This window comes from Alligator mississippiensis, chromosome 3 (assembly GCF_030867095.1).
Source record: "Alligator mississippiensis isolate rAllMis1 chromosome 3, rAllMis1, whole genome shotgun sequence".
In the NCBI taxonomy this organism is placed as follows: Eukaryota; Metazoa; Chordata; order Crocodylia; family Alligatoridae; genus Alligator; species Alligator mississippiensis.
The window spans coordinates 259666359-259681845 of NC_081826.1; the positions used below are offsets into that span (position 1 = coordinate 259666359).

At 39.2% G+C, this 15487-nt stretch overlaps 1 protein-coding gene across 4 annotated transcripts in view; it reads right to left on the bottom strand.

Annotated features, from left to right (window-relative positions):
• MAST4 (microtubule associated serine/threonine kinase family member 4) overlaps window positions 1–15487 on the bottom strand; it is a 496570-nt gene that overhangs the window by 186589 nt on the left and 294494 nt on the right. Inside the window, exons 1-2 of one of the 4 annotated variants that reach the window (XM_059725120.1) lie at window positions 9228–9323; window positions 5626–5706 (exon numbers count right to left, since the gene is read on the bottom strand). The exons of the other annotated variants lie outside the window; for them this stretch is intronic. Of the exons in view, the coding sequence (XP_059581103.1) occupies window positions 5626–5706; window positions 9228–9274 (128 nt within the window). The 5' untranslated portion in view covers window positions 9275–9323. Of the gene's footprint in view, window positions 1–5625; window positions 5707–9227; window positions 9324–15487 lie in introns of those variants that run through there. 4 annotated transcript variants of the gene reach the window in all.

A 15487-nucleotide genomic window follows, 5' to 3' on the forward strand; every position in this document is an offset into this window, starting at 1 on the left:
GGTGCCTTGAAATGCTTTTAAGGGTGGTTCAGGGTGCCACACAATGTTAGCACTCTTAAGTCTGCATACACGATTCACAAGGTAAACCCAGAGATTTCAAATAGAAATCCATAATGCTAAAAATACTCTGACCTATTGTGGTCTTTCGGAGATCTTTGCAACTGAAGAATTTCTCTATTATTTTTCTGTAGTCTAAAGAAAAGAAAAGAAAAGAAAAGAAAAGAAAAGAAAAGAAAAGAAAAGAAAAGAAAAGAAAGCTAAGAGCTGGCATTTCCAAGGGGGTACCTTGGGGCTAAAAAGGGTACCTTGACTGTAACAAGGCTGAGAATCACTGTGTTAGCTAATCTAAATGACTAACTTGCAAATCTTATGTTAAACAGTATGTATGGAATACAGTCCAGAAAGCCACAGGATATAATAAAAACCTAACGGGCAGCTTCTAAAGGGGAATCTTTATGGGAGCTAAGGGAAAGGGGATTAACAAAATGGCATTTAAAATGACTCAGACAACTTCTCTCTCACAAAAGAAAAAAAAAACAGCAGTTTTTAAACCACCACAAGGAAGTAATTGGCTATACAGCCTTACTTGGATGCCTAAAGATATATTTCAAACTTTTTTAGGAAATAAAATAATACTCTTGTATGCCACTGCAGATCACATGCTCTGGAAATTTCACACTCATCAATTATGTTCCTATTTAGGACATTCATTTTTTTTAAACTGAAGAAAATGAAGGGCTTGAAGAAGACATTTTATTTTACTTTGCCTTCTAAATAATGTTATAAAGCAAAGGACAGTAAGCAATAGAAATATGCCACTTTTTCAGAGATGTACATTTCTTCAGGTTGTTCCTGGGAACAAAACTGAGGGATTTAAAAGATTCACACAAACAACTTAAAAGGGCACTTTTACTCTGAAAATTACTTAAAACATCATTGTAGGATGCCAGGTTAGTCTATTTCCACATCAGTGTATTCAGTTTACAAGTAAAATTGTTTTCTTAACTGCCAGCCGCAACACAAGATCTGTAATTCAAGCTATTACACATTCCTGTTTCAAGTAGCAAACTAGTAATAAAAGCTCTTTAAAGATAAATTGTGCCCACCAGGGACAACTGTGCATCTCCTGTTGTCTTCAAATTATAACCTCATTCACACCTGTGTAACCCCATTAGCCTTTAATGAGTTTACACAGGTGTAACTGATTGGGACTCAGTAAAATTCTATTGATGATTCACAAGATTGAAGACAAAGGCTTTCCCTCTCAGCTGCATTCACCCCGCATGGCAAAAGGTGTAAAAAAAAAAAAGTGTCACATTTACTCAAAGAACTTTGCCTACCTAAAAAATGTTATTTTAATTGTTAATGTTAGCAAGACCGACAGAATACGGGGGGCAGAACTGTTGCATGGTTAGTTGCCAACTCTTATATAAATTAATTTCAGCTTAGAGACCACACGCTCTAAGTATGCATGGATCTAAATTAAAAATACTGTTATGAAAACTGAAACCAGCAGCTACTTAACTACAATAAAAATTAATCCAGGGGTAAAATTAGAGCAAATCAAGCCCTTCACTTGCCCATTAATAGCCCATCTCAAGGCCTTGCCACTCCAAGGACCCAGAAAAACAAATTAGCCTTGCAACATATTTTGTACTAATTCAGGAAATAAGGGTGGGTCCTAGTTTTTAAAACTGAGAGGATTTTAGTTACAGATACTACCTAATACATATGGGGGGGAGGGAGGGGCATAAGTGTGTGTGTCTAGAGCGGTGATTTTCAGCCAGGGTGAAGATCGAGGCAGAAGGAGAAAAAACTATTTGGGACCCACCTCTCCAGCACATAAGTCCCACCCGGCTGGGGCCCTACTCAACCCTTCTCTCGCCTCTGCGGCACTGTCCCTCACTGCAGGGGCCTCAATCTAGCCCCTGCCCCTCCCCTTCCCTTGGATCAACTCCAAGAGGCTCCGAGATCTACCAGTGGATTACAATCCACTGCTTGGTGACCACTGTTTTAAAGAGTTCCAGCATGAGCACTTTTATTGACTAGAGCTATGACAGTAGCGTATGTAGTACATACTGTATTTCCTTTCATTCAACACATACCTTTTCCCCAAAAATTTGCTTCTGGAAATTGAAGTGCACATTCAAGAAAGGAAATATGGTAATAGTAGCTTGTGGGATCCTGCATGTGCTGTGTAGGGACCAGCAGAGTGACCAAACAGGGCTCCCCAGCTACTGGGGTCATTCTCAGCTGCTCCCCAGAAAAGGGTCATTCTACAGAAGCTTCTGTTGACTCAAGAATGCTGACTGTATTTGTAAAGAGGAGTGAAAACCCAAGTGCTGGGGTAGAGGCTCCTGCTGAAATCAGTTAAGTGACTCCTCTGTTTACTCCACAGATGCTGCTGGCTAGGATCAGGACCTTAGCTGACCAGCTTTGTTCAATGAAGTAAGAGTGACTGGCTCAGCTGGCAGCAGTTGTGGCATCCTGCAGCTAAGGGGTTAATGGAGCAGTCACAATGTTTTGCTCCCCCCTCAGCTTCAGTTGCTGGTGTTTTCCCTCAAAAAATACCATACTTGCCAGTATTTTCAAGGGAAAATCTTTCCAACCACACCTCACCCTTCATTCTGCCTTACAAAAACAAGGTATATCTTTACTGTGGGTATACTGTATGCAAAAAAATAAAATAAAAAGGTATTTGTATATTCCAAGGATTTCTAGGTCATAAAACAAGACTTCAAACTCCACACAATTCCAATTTAGCCTTAATGCACTGATTTGGGACATGGACGACCTCCCTGGCTTTTACTCAGGCTTTTTCAGTATCTTGGGAAAGTCAGGCAATCTTTCTGTGCCTCAGCCCTTATCCACATCATGCGATTTGCACTGTTTTGTTTCTGCTGTAGTTTGACCATCTTATCAATTGAAATGCAGTGCCAATTCAGTCCCCTACCAGGATGCATGTGTGCCAACTACTATCCTGAGTAATTCCAAACACTGTACTAGAGACCTACAACTGAGGTCTTTAAGTTTCAAAGTGTATATTTATTTTTGTATTCATGGACTATGTAGAACTAGCAACTATTCTGTAACTGATTTGATTCTGCTTTTTCCATATTAGAGAAAGCATATAATTAAAACATCTTTAGTTTTAAAGATGGCACCTGTTAGAGTAGCATCACTGTGACCATTTCTGCACATCTCTTGCCAGGAGGCCATACAATCTCATTGAAAACAGCCTGAAAAAGTAAAGTTTCCAGAAATTGGCTCTCAAATTTTTCATCTTTGATCTGCAGGTGATCAAATGTCAGAAAAAAAATCCTGGCCAAAGAAGGTCCCAAACAAGCAGCTGCATAGATATCAAATTATATTTTAAAATTTCTACATTTCATAGTGTCTTACCATGTTTCAAAATCTGAAGTACTGTTTGGGTGAGCACTAATATTAAGTACTCAAAATTTATGAAATGATGTTTATTGAACATTGTAGCACTCCAATAAAGGATCTTTCCCAGTTAACAACTGCTACATTTTCATAGATTAGATGAATAACTAATAGTAGCAACTTTGTTAAAACTTTACACTAACTATCAAAGGGTAAATGAAGGGTTAAGGGCACTGATTGACTGAAACACCTTTACCTTTTTGCAGGAAGTCAGGGATTCAAATATGATCAAGGTCAGAACAGCCACCTTTATTTTGGATGTTTTTTGGCAACTTGAATGAAATGGGCTCGTGCCCGGACTCCTGCCCCATCATAAAATGCATTATTAGAATGGGCAACTTTACTGGCAATCTAAGAGGGACTTTCTGAGTCTAAGACGGACTGAATTATGCCCTTGGTTCGGCTGACTAAGGGAGACCACTATCTGTGCTTCAGACAGGGAGGCACCCCAAGTTCTTGTACTGGGTTGAGTATCCCTCAAGGACTACTAGGCCTGTATTTCCCAGGGGGCACAGGTCCAAGATCAGTCCACACCCTGGGCAGTGGCAGCGTTACGCCCAGGCTTGCAGGTGTGCTTCAGGAAGGGGGTCGGCCAGATGCGAGGCGCCCCCAGGGAGGCACTCAGAGCCTGGAAGGTGGTTGGGCGCAGTGAGGTGGGTGGCTCAAAACAGGAGCATCCCCTACTGACCTGCCACAAGAGACACAGCAGCAGCATACTAATGCTAGGAATATTTCGAACAGCAGGTTGACACAAATCATTTCAATCTGAAACGTATTTTTTAAAATATAGTTAAAAATAAATAGCAAAAACAAGAGGGGAAAATCATTTTGAACAACATGTAGAAGGTTCCAAGAATATTACACAATGTCATCTGAATCATTGAAATAAGGATTATAGTTAGCCACTTGCTGTTAATGAGAAAACTGCATGTTGAAGTAGAATGAAGTAGAATAATATTCTGAAATATTTTATCCAATGCTGTGTTATATCAGAGCTATAGCATCATAAACACATTCCAAATAAAGGCAAAACATGTTAGGTTATAAAAAAACCCCTAGCACTTTTTAAAAGTTCTTTTACTCTAGGGCCATGTAATGAAACCCCTAATAAACAAAATTACATAATTCCTCATCCATGATATGTATATAAGAATGTAATAATATGCATTTTGTGAACTGCTTTTCTCATAGGGCAGAACTGTGCCAAATCACACCAGTGATAGCAACATATTACAATTTACTTATTTTGCAATTAAAAAAGAAATTGAACAAAGCAGGCAGGATGCATCAAATACATTTTATCTAACGTACACTTCAAGTATTTCATTATTTATGATTCATACAGTTCTCTAGGGTATTTTGGGCAAACAAGGATGTTTTGATGATTGTGTAACAATTCCTTTAAACTATTTTTATGTAATAATTGGGGCAGGGGAAGAAGCAGGACATGTAGAACAACTAAGTGCATATTTATGAAATTCTACTCTAACACTTCTATCATCATTACATTCTATTACTATTAGACCCAGAACAGAACATTGTGCGCATTGTCCCATCTGGACACCCAGTTCTTATCCTGGTAGCTGTTTGACCTTTAAAGCTATATTATATTAAAGCCCATTTTCTAAGCAACCATAAAAATAGTGAACCATCTTGAGCTCTTTACCTACTGCCTATCCTTAGACTTTCAACGCGATGGAAAAGATATCAACATATTTATTGAAACAAATGTACTAAAAATTCCAACAGTAGTTTGAATCCTAAGCAAGTCAGCATAACTTCTTGCATGTCCATAATCATTTCATAATGAGAAGGGGATCTCAGTGATAAAATGAACACATATGCAGGCCACCTATATATAGATGCAGTGATAAAATACAAAACCATCAAGAGGATTTAGACCTTGTAACAACTGCTGCATGTTACAGATGTACAAAGGAATGCAATGAAAATACTAGATTTTTCTGTGACTCTAAACTCATTATGCATCCATATTTGAGTGGTTTTAATTACTCTCACAATATGTTCTTCCCATGGAACACTTCAACTTTGGAACACGCTTTATTAAATATGCATACTTTTTCTCACAGTACAAACATTTTAATTTTCATTTTTTTTCTACTCAAATGCATCTTTCTGGATGAAGAGAAGAATGGCAACAATGCAAGTTTACTTGCTTACCTCCAAAAATGAAAAGCGAACAGAGGACTGCATGGACTGCAAGGGCTTGTTGGGGTTGGGCTCAGGCTCCTTGGGGTGAGACTGAAAGTTAAAATAACGTCATCTCTAGTAAACAGACGGTTCAGTAAAAGTAGCATGATTTACTGCAGGGATTGTGGGTCTTACAACAGAAATTTTAGTGTTCTCCTAAATGTAGTGGTTGACAATCATGCACTAATTATCGCTTATATATTGGCTTAATCGGTTTTGATCTCAGTGATTTCACTGAGAAGCCAAATATGATGCAAATGTCTAACATCAGTGTCAAACACTATTTGGAAGTATTGACCTTAGAACTTAGTTTTTAAAAACTACTTTAAAGTATAGTTCTACTAGGAAAAGTGCCTAAAAAAATAACACTAAAAACAATATGATGGTAGATACAATTAGTGGAGCTGATGGTACCTACACTTTACAGCTCCTATTATAGAACCCTTTTTCAGTTGCTTGTAACTGCCGCATTTTGTTGAAAATCGCTACATTGGCTGCCTGCCTGAGGCACACAAATTTTGACAGAATAAAAACCTGGCATTTCAGAGAATGAGGTTAAGGAAAATGCCTGTTTTTGCCATATTAAGGAGTTTTTACAACCATTTCACTAAGAAACTCTAGTATCTCCATGTTTTGAAGAAGGGACTAAATTTGGCAGGGCAGAGCTGACGTGTTAGGAGCATGCCTTTGGGTCTATCCACAAAAAATCCCAAAATATAATCCCGCAAAATATGGCCAAGTTATAAACTTCTAAAAGAAATCTCCATTTATGTCTGAGCAATAGGGAGGTGTTCACTTGCAGCTTCGTCCTAGGTCTGCCAGGTCAGAGCAGGACTTGTCCTACTCCCTGATATTGTGGGCTCTTTCCTTTGCTCTTAGTGTTCATCCTGATGAGATCTGGCCCGAAAGAAGTGGTTAAAAAGGGTGAAAATTGATTGGGAAAGAAGGCCTAGGACTGGAAATGGAAAACTGATTTGATAAAGAGCTTAAGGGCGTGGGAGGGACACTGAACTCGGAGTCTGGGAAAGGAGGCTAAAGCAAGGCTACAAAAAAATTAGATACGACTTGGAAAGTGTCAGGAAAACCAAACTAAAACAAAAATTGTTCCTGTTAGAACATATCCTATTGTACAGCTTGGAATCAAACCAAGGTTTCCTGAATCTCTACATTCATCTACTGTCAGCAAATATTTGTAAAAACCACTGGTAAAGTGCATCCCATTTTTCCCCAAGTGGCTGGTGCATCTGGATATAATAACCTACTATTGCCATCAGTTGCTCTATTTATTACCATTTATTTTATATTACTGTAATATCCAGGGGCTGCACTCCTGGGCCACAAACCAAATGTACTAAGTAATGCGGATATGTGCTGTGAATCTAAATAATATGATTTGACTTCCACTGATCCACAGTTTTTCAGTTTGCATTTTAAAAAGTAGGAATTTTTACAGAAAACTGTTAAAACATTAACACAATACTTCTGCCTACAGGGCTGAGTTAAGAGTACACAGACAAATGCTGGTAATTACTAAGTTTTGAGTGCTTGACTTTGCATTCTTAATATTCTTTTAAAGTAGCCTTAGCTATAAGTAATGTAACACAGATGAAGATGCAATAAGATGTTAAACTCAAAATTTCAATTTTGTTAAAAATAAACTTTTGACAATATTATTGAAATAAATGTTTCCAGGGCCAGTGTTTTAAAAAGGCGTTTGTATGATATAGGTTTTATTTCTGCCTTTTCTTTATACAATGTTGTCAGAGCAGCAACGTGGAAATGTATGAGAACCATAAAGTGAAACTAAGTAAACTTGCATTTGTTTGTAGAGAGCAAGAAAAATGGCAATTTAGAAAGTAAGGAAACAGCTCAGTGACAAAGTTTTATATAATTCTAATAAATCAAAGTTTAGAAAAATGCTCAAGAATTAAACTATGATTTATTCTGATGGTACTTTATTTACAAAAAAGCAACTTATTATAGCAGTAATTACTTTTTACTTTTTCTCTGAATGTGATTAACAATCTGAGATGAAATCACAGAATAAACATAAGCATGTGGTGTTACAAGGTGAGAGGAAAGAAAAATAGCATTTGGTAGAAGTTATCACCTCCTCATACAAGTAGAAAGAAAAGCATTTATTGAAAAATAGTGTCATGAATAATTTTCCAATTTATGTCTATCAGTGTTTTTTACATAAGATTATTATATATTTTGGGTAAAGATTTATTTTTAAGATTACTAAATTGCCACATCTTCAGCAAATACAACTATAAATTATTCATGGAAACCATTTTAATCAGCTTCCTGTAAGAAGCTTCCTTAAATTTGGGGAAAAATTAGCAATGCTGATATTTTCACAGGATGGCTTTGTGACAATTCTAAAGTATCTTTGGTTTATGTAAACTGTTCCAGGTAAAAGCAGCAGAATTATTACCAGCTCCTCACTAAAAAAATAGAATGTTTCAACAACATTTTAAAAAACATTAGTTTAGGAAACCCAAAGCACTACCTTGCTTTAAATTAAAAAAAAAAAAAAGTTCCATCAATAATAAGCAATTATTTGAATGAATTATTTAACATAGACACACTTATATGTTTCCCTTTAAAATCTGCCAAATGTCCTAGCTAATGGCTTTCATAACTTTACCTTAGGTGTCTGCAGTACTCTGGTATTTGCTATAGCAAGAATGGGGAAATCCCAGGGAACACCCGAGGGAAGGATCTGGAGTAAACTGATTTATCTAGTTAAAATTAGCAAGTTTTCTGGGGCGTCCACTGCATGTACACATAGACAGGTCACCTACAAAGTCAGTATGAGGGTATGTATACACAAAAGTGAACATTTTGTCTTTGGCTGAATAATTTAGAACAAATATGTGCTGACACTTTGTGAATCAGAGATTATGTCCAACATCATCCCTATAAAGTAAAATAGTTTATTTTCAAGTGGCTGCTCTCTACATTAGAACTGAAAGCAGGCAAATGAGTTAATCAGCTTTAAGAAAAGACCAAGTAAACACACTGCTAAACTACGTAAACACATTTACTGCAGAGACTAGATACTACGCAGGAATCATTCAGAAGGTGATACTGGTCATTAATATTCTGTTACATATGTAAAATATAGATCATACCTAATGAATTTTCACAACAAGCAGTTCTATTATGCTTTAATCTCTTGTAGTGCTCTCTATTATTCAGCAGAAATAGAGGCCTTTCTAAAAGGCAGCACTAGGATAAACAAACAGTAAGAGAGAGGAGGAGAAAAAGACAGACACCATGGCCTACAGATACGTTCTTTCCCTATTAACCGATAGGATGCTTCATGCACTGAGATTCAGCAACTTTAAATATGCAGAAATGCTTTCCTCTAAACATGCTGCAGTATCCTGGCTCTAGGCTCACTCATCCACTGAAACCAACTGCAATGCATTTCAAACATTTCCCTTCAACCTCAAGCTGCAGTGCTCCGAGACTGTCAGCACAAACATATGTTAAATAGCTCATGGTTGCACGAAAGCTAGTGCCATGCAGAAACCATTAAAATATTAAAGACAGACAATACTTACTCCAAGGTCAGCCCTGGAATTTGTAGCCTTTCCCGCTGGGCTTTCATTGCTGTTATATGTTACCACACTCTATTGTAACCATGACACACATTCACTGGCAGCATCCTGGTGATGACAGAGAGCCAAAATGAACCACTATAAAGGAATGGACTAACAATCTCTTGGGGGAGGGGGAGTGCTGCAAGTTTGGGTCCTTCCACCTCTAGCTGTCAGGAAGAGATGTCAGCTGCCTTTTGCAGGTTAGCAGCAATGCACACAGCACTGATTTTGTGAAGAGAATGAAGCTTTCAGCTCTGCATGTCAAATAATCCATTTCTAATATTCTAAAAATGCAGTTCACTGACATGAACACTTTTCACCTCAGAGGAATGAGAAGTCCCCCTCGCCACACAGACTGACAGCTCAAAAAAGGCAACAGCAGTGTGCGCTTAAAACAGTTTCTCTCAGCAAATGTCAAACATTCACCACCCCCGATGATCCTATCAAATAGAATTTAGCCATCTTGTTTAAGTCACATTATTCCTTTTCTTGGCAATACATGTATTCAGTTTCTGCAGCAATAAAATAGCAAGTCACTGAAAGGCAAAATATCTTCTCTCTCCTTCACATGGAAAATAATTATTAAGAGATTTAGGAGGAAATACATTCTGTTATTATAGCACTGATGTTTATTGATGTAAAGGGAAAAGTTAATGTTCTGTTTTGTGGAGGTTGTACTTGAATGTTAAAAAGGGAGATGTTATAAATATTTTATCGATGAAAATCAGACCTGGAAATTGAAGACGACAAGTAGTCATTTCAGAATTTATAATTTTGAAGGGTAACCTCACTGAAAATGACAGCGATGTGCAATACTTTACAAAGACGCATTTCCGTTCAGGATATACAGATGGTGAATCTGATTTAACACTAGCATCTCCTTTTCCTATTCCCTTCCTTAGCCTATGATTGCTATTTTTATTGCAGTTTGGTAAGGACTATGTCCACCCTACCCCCTCCTCCTCAGAAAAACCCAACCCTTTTAAACACTATGGAATGGTAAAGCATTGTGCAGAAGTTACAAACAACAGTAATGGTCAAAATACTTTACCTCATGCAAACAGTTCTTGTGCCGCTTTAATATGGCCTTCTTGTACATATCCATTATGATAAAATCATTAAGTGCTCATACTTTTTTTATGGAACCATGCCATACTTTGTGCATAAGATAGTCAGTGCCCTAGGGCAGAACCAGAATTTAGTAAATGAAGTTGCTGCCTTTAGGACCTCTAGCTCATTTGCCAACGAAGATGGATGGTGTGTGGTAAAGGAGACTGGGTTACAGGAAGGGAAAGATGGTGGCCTCTTGGTTAAGAAAGCTGAATGCCCATTCTGTTGAACTCAAATTGCTCTGCAGTGATAACGCATGCACAACATAGTCAAAACACAGAAGTCATGTAGGACAAGAGCAGGCACACAACCCTTGGAAATATATTTGCCAAGCTCTAACCTGTCCCTACCATACATATGAAAACAGTTTTCCTGTAGATAAAAAAAAATTCCAAATGTTAAAATCCCTATTCCAAACTATTGAGACAGTGAAACTCAAAAACTTCTATACAATTAACATGGATAAAAACCAACAGTTTCCTTTATCTTGTTCATGGAACTGAATTCATATTTTTCCTGAAACCTAGGACATGAACATATGAATAATTTTCTGTGGAACAAAAGGGGACAAAAAACAGACTTCATGTGTGAGCTGCTCCATACTAACTTTCCTTTGCAGGTTTGTGGTAATTAAGCCTTCCTTGAAAGAATGGTAAATTACTGCAGGTTGACTTCCATTCACCATAATGTCAGAGTATACACATCGATCTGATATCTCACCTTCCCCCTTGTGTCCCTTTTATGTCACTGAGTTGTTCATATGTCTGTACCTCTATGCAAGTCTGTGGATGAGGTAACCAAATCGCTTAAGTTATTTTACAAAAGAATCTCCATGAATAATCTACAAAAATGAAAAACTTATGGGTCTTAAAAAAAAACCCACCAACCTCCCCTCCCAAAAGCTGAATTATGAAGACTACATAGTAAACAAACAATTATTTGCAGCTTGCATATCAGTAGCACCAATATTCATGAGAGGTAATGTATAAACACAGAAGGCAGTATATTCCTGGCTTTGCCAAGTCACATTCTCATACATAAGAAAAAAACAACTTATGCTTTTTTTCATTAAATATTTGTATTAGCTGCCTTTTTTTAAAATTTAACCAATGCACTATCATTTCCTTTGGGCAATAACACCACAGCAAAGTTAAAGGATACTTGGAATAGGTATGCAAATTTCTAAATTTCCAATAGAAGTGTGGATTCTGGGTTAGCAAATTAAGGCCAATTTAAACAAAACTAAACCAAGATTACCATGAAAATAATCTTATTAGTCAAATCCTAAACACCTCTTCTTGATAGGAATAATACCAAACCTGGATATATCCCAGGTAGTAGATTCAAGTCCTTAATATGGTATTGGAGGTACAGATTTTTCAAGGCACAGTTTAGGCATCCAACATCCCTCTTACACCTTTGAAAAACTACCCTTTAATCGTTAAGTGAAAACAAGCTATTCGTTAAACTATTCTTCATCTTACAAATACAGCAAACTTATATACATTGACCCATTACTGCAAGTCAGCCCTCAAGGCTGAGGTCATTAATTACTGCTGTCAATGCCTTTGGTATATTCTGATGGTTGAATTTAGAGACAGAGCATCCAGATTAGATGCGTAACAATTATGGGACAAGAAATTCAGTTGTACAGATGCTACACAGATCAATACTTTTTCTGTAGATTTTAAGAATGAATGGCCCTCTCCTTATGTTGATTGGGCACTTCTTGTAACACACTACACTCAGTTAAAATGTATTAAGATTAAGCCACTTTTATAGAAAATATCTGCCTTTTGTGCACATGTGTGCACATGCGTGCCAAAAATTTCTTAGCCTTTTGTTGTATTTATAGTGTCCAAAACCCATCTCCAAAGCACCCATGAAGCACTGCCACTTGCCCCAATGAACAGATTGAGGCTGCCCCGAAATAACTCCCTATCCCAGCACTTCAGTTCCTCTTCCCTTACCCCAGACTCTGCAGAAGCAGTGAGGGATCTCTACCAGCTCCAAGTAGCCTCCACTTATGGGTTGTAGAAGAAATTATAGGTACCCCTCTCTATTAAGAGTCAGTTTGGAATATCACTTGCCCAGAAATCATTCCTTCCACTAGCAATTAGTAAGGAAACAAACAGAGAAAGAATTTGTTACATATGATAAAAGAATTATGCAAACAAAACAGACTACAGGTTTGAGGACAGAAAAGGAAAACAAGTACATTCTTACCTTCTTATCTGGCTACCCCTAGCCATCTGGCAGAGCCCTTGCCAGAGTCTAGAGATCAGCGTTCCTGTTGACTTTATCAGTCCTGGTAACTGGGGCCACTGAATCCCCAAAGCCTGAGATTCAAAGATCAATATTCTAATCTAGCTAGGCTCCAGAAAGCCTGTAAGCTAGCCCCCCAAAAGCATTATTCTATGAATCATGAGACACCAGAATCCTCCAGAAAGGTTTGGTGTGCCTGAGGTACCTGGAGTCCAACTAGCCTGATGGGCCATTCTTCCCAGATACCTTTGCTTTGGTGGAGTTGGTTGCCCCCATCATAGGTGGAAAATGAAAAGGAATGCCCACCCCACACCTGTGGCCCCTTTTGCCTCCTATTGTGAGTAGCAATCATCTTGGCCCTACAACACAATAGCAATAGATAATCATAGCTCTACTTCCCAGAGTTCACTGGCTAAATCGCATCCAAAACTGTAAAGATGTACATAGCCAGCATAACAGAATCCATATAGTGATAACAATAGCATAAATGGATACAGCATAATGTGGACTTTCCAATGAGACCACACAAGCCATGTCAGTACAATAAAACACAAAAAAACAATTATGATGTGCAAAACATAAGAGGGTTCGTGACATATATCTACACACACACAGATACATGTACACTTGTACACATATCCACACACTGAGGCTATGTGCTAAGTTTCTATTGTAAAAGCCATATCACCTTTCACTGAAGATGTATAGGAAAAAATATGCTTTAAAATCCTTAACAGGGAAGATACTAACTAGTTCTGAAACTGTCAATGAATCTGAACAATGCCATAACAAAAACAACTAAAGGACTAAACCGGGGTCAGCAACGTGTGCTAGGAGTGGATGGCGGGAGAAACGAGAGGCCCGATCCTTGTTGTGGCAGTACAGCCCAGGCACATATGCCAGGCAAATTGCCTTTGCGTTGCATTCTCTGGCACACACATTGGGGGTTCCCTACCCCTGGTCTGAACTCAGAAGCACAGTTTTCAGAACCAGGCCAATATGCAAATTTTAACATTATGATGAATTAAGATGAAAGGCCTTTAAAGGGCCTGTTAACTGACTGTTTCCAAATAAAGACTGAAAGCCTAAGCATGCAAAATGATAACTTATCACTAATGTTGCATGTCAAGAAACTAAAATGATCTTATGGTAAAATATAATAAAGTCAAGGAATATATTTGGTCTGCAACACCACAGATGGCAAACAAGCCTATTGAGGGGGATGAACTGGACTAACAATGCAGCAAAGCAGTTTAAGCAGAAGGGGCTGTGAAACTGTGTTACACCTTAGGGAATTATGCACACAAAAATTCAAAATTATGCACAAAATGCAAAATTATGCAAATTAATTTATTTGTTTTTACAAATTAAACTAAACATAACACTATTTGAACCTTTTTAGAAATATATGCAAGTACTTTATATGGTTGGGTTGGGGTGTATGGGGGATCTGTGAAGTGCAGGGGTATGCGTGTGGGGGAGTATGTAGGGTTTGTGGCAGGTGTGGGGTTACAAAGTGGTATGGGGGTCTGTGCGTGAGGTTTGTAAGGGTATGGGTCCCCCCCAACAACACATTCCCCTCCTCCATGGTATACAGCCCCCACCACCAGCAGCTCTGCAGCAGCAGGTCCATGGCAGGCAGAGCCCCCAGGAGCGCACACCTCTGGCTGAGTCCCAGGGCCTGCACATGCTGGCACGGAGCCAGCCCAGGCTGCTGGCATACACCTTTGGACCAGACCAGGCTGGCTCTGTGCCAGCATGCGAGCCTTGTGGCACTGCAGGCAGGAGCCATGTACCATTGGCTCCGTGTCTCCATCAGTGGCTTCCTGCTGAAGTGCTGGAAGCCCCACATGAAGGCACGCAGCCAGCAAGCCTGGCCCAATGGTGTATGGACTGGGAGTCATGAGCCATTGGGCCGGGCAGGCTCCATGCCTCCATATGGAGCTTCCAGCACTCTAGAAGCCACATGTGGAGCCAAGCAGGAGCCAGTCCAGCCTGATGTGCAACTCCATGCCTCCACATGCAGTTTCCCGCCTGGCCTGATGGTACGCAACTCCCAGGCCACATGCCATCAGGCTGAGCCAACCCTCCATGCAGGGTTTCTAGCAGGAAGCCACACACAGAGGTAAGAAGTCATGCACCTTTGGGCCGGGTGGGCTCCATGCCTCTGGAAGCCCCACGTGGAGGCACTGAACGAGCCAGCACAGCTTGATGGCATGTAGCCCATATCCACCCACAAATCCCACCCCCACCTACACACACACCCACCCACAAACCACACACCCACCTCCCCATCCCCACCCCCTGCAGGCAGGAGCTCCCTTCCCCACTTACCCAGCTCTCCAGTCATGTGGCGCTGTGCCTCCATGTCATGGAGCTGGAGGCACAGAGCCCCCCGCAGTTAAATGATGCAAAATTATGCAATTATGCAGGGTCATGCCTTTTATGTGCAAAATTGCGTAGGCGCATAATTCCCGAGGGTATACTGTGTACATACAGAAGCATACATTCATACCAGTGTAATCTGAGTTTATACCAACATATATGTGGTTTGAATACATAATGTACAACCTTGTACTCATGTAAGTCACTTCTGGGGTAAAGCTACTGGTTAGAAAATCAGGAATATCTATACACTGGTGCAAGTTTACCTGGTATGCAAATCTGCATGCATGAATTTCATCATGGAGTGGGTCCCTTCCCTTGATGCAAACAGATTATTACTGGCCCTACTGACACAAGTGTTAAATCAGTATAACAGCGTCTCTTGTAGGCAGCTACCTCCAGAGAAGGAACATCTGTCCACTCTGGACATGTGCATTATTTACATCAACATATGTAATAGT